This window comes from Oryzias melastigma, unplaced genomic scaffold (assembly GCF_002922805.2).
Source record: "Oryzias melastigma strain HK-1 unplaced genomic scaffold, ASM292280v2 sc00250, whole genome shotgun sequence".
Lineage (NCBI taxonomy): Eukaryota > Metazoa > Chordata > Actinopteri > Beloniformes > Adrianichthyidae > Oryzias > Oryzias melastigma.
The window spans coordinates 230,918-235,845 of record NW_023416890.1 but is presented as its reverse complement, the minus strand read 5'-3'; the positions used below and the strand labels follow the sequence as shown (position 1 = coordinate 235,845).

General features: G+C 39.5%; 1 protein-coding gene across 1 annotated transcript in view; it reads left to right on the top strand.

The window, feature by feature from the left end:
• LOC112138826 (all-trans-retinol 13,14-reductase) overlaps positions 1–4,928 on the top strand; it is a 96,104-nt gene that overhangs the window by 71,319 nt on the left and 19,857 nt on the right. The window contains exons 7-9 of the mRNA XM_024261472.2: positions 266–385; positions 479–617; positions 812–921. Of these exons, the coding sequence (XP_024117240.1) occupies positions 266–385; positions 479–617; positions 812–921 (369 nt within the window). The remainder of the gene's footprint in view (positions 1–265; positions 386–478; positions 618–811; positions 922–4,928) is intronic.

Sequence of the window (4,928 nt, the reverse complement as noted above, 5' to 3'; positions counted from 1 at the left end):
GTGGAGCCAGACTCCAACTGTCCTTTAACATCCAGAGTTGCATTAAAATTGTTTAAAATGAAAGAGAAGTTCATGGGATTTTAGAAATGCATTATGTGACAAAGAAGATATTTACTGGGCTCGTTATTCTTTGTGATAAATTAAAAGTCAAACTGTTTAGGGAAGGACAAGTTTAAGTTCTGGTTAAAACACATTTTTTAAATAATTTCTAATGTCTACTGTTCAGCTGTACTAATGCTTCCATCAATATGTGTTTGTGTGCCAGGTGTATCAGTATTAAAAGACCAAGAAAAGACAGAGATCCATGCCCCCGTTGTCATTTCTGATGCTGGAATTTTTAACACCTTTCAGAAATTTCTACCTCAGCAAATACAAGACAAACCAGGTGATGCTTGTGGTTTCAAAATATTCACTTCATGTCTTGTCTTTGTAAAAACATTCCCCATCTTTATCAATGGCTTTGTGGGGGTGTGTGTAGAGATCCGCTCACTTTTGGGGATGTTGAACCATGGCATGGGCTCCTTCTTGGTCTTTGTTGGTCTGGATGGAACCAGAGAAGAGCTGAACCTTGTATCTACGAACTTCTGGATGTATAAAGACAATGACCTGGACTCATTGTGAGTTTTATCAGCTGTTCAGACTTTTTGTTCAGCATGTTCTGTTTCTGACAATATATGAATAATTGTTTGCACGCACTTTAATTATTTTCATGAGCAGAAGGGCCCCTTAAAAAGTGGGTCTTTGTGTGAGGATTTTCCAAGGTTAAGTCATGCTCTGTCTTTTGTGTGTGTTCATGTGATTGTGTGGACAGAATGGAACAATACTTTTCTCTCAGCAAAGAAGAGGTCTTAGGAAACATCCCGATGATGTTCATAACCTTCCCATCTGCCAAAGACCCCATGTCCAGCATCAAACAGCCAGGTAACACATCCATAATGAACTACCGAGCATGTATTAAAACAGTTTTTTCTACCTTTTTTGAGTCAAGTTACACTTTTACCTTGACAAAGATAACAATGCACACCAGCAACCAAAAAGAAAAAAAGAAAAACTCTGTTATCTGTATTAATGTACAGTCCCTCCACAATCTCACATGTATTTTTTGTTATAATTCAGGTGCAAAAAATTTGAAGTTGTAGCTGTTTTTTTTCAAAAAGTTGTGATAAAAAGTGGTATTTTGATCCGTTCTTGCATTTCTGAGTAATACTCTAAAATCCTGCACTCTGAGCATCAGCCCCTCCCATACCCATGAAAAGATCTGAGGTCACAGAGTGAGAAGGCCCCTTTCAAGTAAGAGTCTGCTTTGGTAGCTCCACCTCCAGTCTAACACCAACTCTCAATTCCTCCACAGAGCTAGTGGTGATCAGCAAAAAACTTTCATTTTAGATGCAGAATATCGCAAATCTTCCAGGTGTGTCTTGTCTTCAATACATTCCAGCTCAAACAGATGTTTGTTACTTTAGACCAGGGGTCCCCAAACTTTTTCATGTGAGGGCTAGGCCACTTAACTGTTTTCTTCTCTGATGGGGGGGGGCAGGTTGGTTTGTAAACCAACAGAAAAAGTGAAGCAATCAAAACGTTTGTCTAAATGTAAACAACTGTGTTTTTACAGAAAGCTACACCTAATCATATTTTAACAATCCCTTTATTTAATCTTCTCAGAGAAAATGAATCTAAAACATTCCAGAAAGTAAACAAATAAATGGGAAATCCTCTCCTGCCATGGTTGTTTTGAGGAGTTGGAGTCCTGCAGCTTCACACACAGAGATTTTGGCAGTGATCTGGATCTCCCAAGAGGGTCTTTAGGTCGTTTTGTTATTATTTTTTTAAACCTATTAATAACTGTATAACCATATGCAGCACAAAATTTACAACTAATGTAAACAATGTTTTGTTTTTTTTTAAGTGTAAAATATGTTAAAGATTGTATTTTCCTACCAGGTAAAATATCAAAAATAAATTATAAAAACAAAAAAACAATCATTTATTATTCAAATTTTAATTACACAGCAACTGCAACCCAAAATGCTAATTATGATGGTCAAAGTGAAAATAAAAAAAAATAAAGATTTTAATCATGGTAAAAGTTGGCATATAGAAATAACAAATAAATCATCTTTGTGAAGCTGATTTGGTTCTCTCAGTATCTGCTCTGTTCTGGAGAAAGTTGTTCTCACCTTTGCACAGTTGGTGGTGGACTCGGTTCTGTTTGAATTTTTTATCTTGCAGATTCTAAATTCTGTTTTCTTATTATCTATAACAGTGAAATTATTCCAGATTTCTGTTCTTTTTACTCACTTTTTATTTTTTTGTGTTGATGTTGTTTGTCAATTGTTGCATCTTCTGTCTCTCCCTCATGTGCGCAAACGGTGACGAGATCCGTGCACACACACACATGCGCGGGTGCGCGCTCAGCGCACAGCTCTGCACTGCGGTCAAGTGAGCCGCTGTTCGCTCAGCAGCGGTCAAGCCAGCCACGCTACAAAAAAGTCATACACGGTTTACGGCAGAGCACGGATCTCGGTAGAAAAGCTTTATGTTGGCACATTAGAATGTCAGATGTGCTCGGAGTAAAATGAAAAAGAGAAATAAAATCCTATAACAAAACTACGTATTCTATCAGTGCATATTTGTACTAATAATCTATTATTTATTATGTCATTTCTTGTGAAGAAATATTTAATAGTTTTCAATAATGAAGTTAAATAAAGTCATTTTAAAAATAAATTGGTCCATAATTCCAGGTCTTGGACACTAGATCCTTGTTCTACAGGTCACCTTCTATTACCTCACAAAGACTTGTGTACATTTACTATATAGTTTTTGAAAGAATAGTAGTTAAACTTTGCATTTTTGATGGTAACAACAATAATAACCTCGAAGGATGTTAATATAGCACTTAAAATGTTTATCATAGTGAAAACATTCATTGTTTGTTGAAAAAACAAAAGGAAAAAGACACGTTAAGGATCAGGACCTTACGATCTTGCAGTGACTACAAACGGACTACAAATGTTTTCTTCTTCTGCTGTTTTACATGACAGCAGTTTACTCCCTAAGCTAAGAGGATACAGCGCCACTTCAAGACACTTTATTTTATCCAGTAATCCAAATACGTTATTAACGGTAACTCGGTGGCTTTTTTTTCTAGCTGTAATCCAGTCAGGAGAAGCTCTCGGTTGCTGAGAAAAACATAAATTCTTGTGATCAAGGAGTTTTACTGTTTGGAAATGACTGTGTGGTATAGTGGGCGAAGAGCGGAAGTGACGTGTGGTTCACGGATGCGGGGTAAGCGGTGCAACCGATTTGCTTCCGCATACAGAAAATGCAGCCACAAGCTCTTCCACCGAGTTCCGTGCTCTGCCGTAAACCGTGTAATACGGGCACGTGACTTTTTTGTAGCGCGGCTGGCTTGACCGTGGCTCAGCGACCAGCGACTCACTTGACCGCCGTCGGCTCTGCACTCTTTTGATCTCTGTGCAAACAGTATTGATCTGACATGTGCACTTGAAGAGAAAAAACAAGATAGAATTCGGGACACTCCTTGATAAAATGAGCAGCTGGAAAAAAAAAACCAAAAGTCAAACTTAAATTCTTTGGTTATTGGAGGAGCTTCGTTCTAAAAATAACTTGTGACGGTCAAACCCGCGAATTAGGATTATAGATGTTAGACTCCTCACTACAAACTTTCTCCACTTTTCTCAGACAGACATTGATATTTTTAAATCCAGGATTATAGAATAAAGACAACGATCTGATCGCTTTGATAGATTTATGTGAGTCTGAAGAACTGCTTGTTTCTGCAGGAATGCACGGAGGAGATTGACAAGGTCTCCAACCAATCAGGACGCAGAACAGGGTGCACTGTTAAAAAAACAAAGCAGCAGCATGATCGCACTGAGAGCAGGAGAACTGGAATGTGCAGGGAGAACCCTGTATTCTGTTCTATTTGACAGGAGTTTGGAAGAGTTCAGAGAGAGGTACAGGCAGGGGCGGAGTGGGACAACTTTTCAGTCCGGGAGTTTAATGTTCAAGACCGGCGAATTTTTCGCCACATGAAAAATTAGGCAGGAATTTAGAATGTAAAATAAATGTTTTATTACAGTTCAGGGAGGGAGGGGGGAGGGTTATAAATAGCAAACAAATAATAAAAACGTGTGGTTTAACAGAAATATTTCTCTTGTCACGACCGGCTCGCATAAGTCATGACAAACAAGAGGGAGACTGGGAAAGAATTAACCAAAGGTTTAATTTAACATAAATCTAATCCAACTAAAGAAGAAGCTAGATGGGTTGGGACGGCTGCAGCTTCGCCTGCCAGGTGGGAGAGAGTGACGCCATTACTCCCACCAGCTTTTATGCCCTCTGTGGGATTGGCCACATCCGCCCAGAGGGTGGAGACTCCAACCAGGACCTGCAAACAAAAAGGGGAAAACACACAAAGACACACAGGCCTGGAAGAAGAGGAGGCCGGGGTCGTAACACCCCCCACCATAAAGAAAAGAACCCACAAGGTTCTTAAAAAAAAACTACAACACTCAGACCAAATTATGTAGAATAACAGCATCAAAGGGGTCGTAACACCCTGTATGAAAGTGTGAAGGAAAGGCAAAATTTTACTTTTTTAGCATTTGAAAAAACATCACCATAGTAACTCCAGAATCTACAGCATAAGTCACCACATAAGAAGTGAACTAGTTTCTGCCGAGTCTCCCGATTACCCACTCCGTTGAGTTTGGGGACCTGTCTAAATGAGGAGGCGGGCCGGATCCGGCCCGAGGGCCGTAGTTTGAGGACCCCTGCTTTAAGACCGCCTCTCGCCCCCTTTTTCTTTTTTTTTGGGCACAGTCGGGCAGGCGTCGGGTGCATTTGTGTTTTGAACCAGTGTAGCGATGGCTGGAGCAATCAAAAGTAGATGTATAAAATGG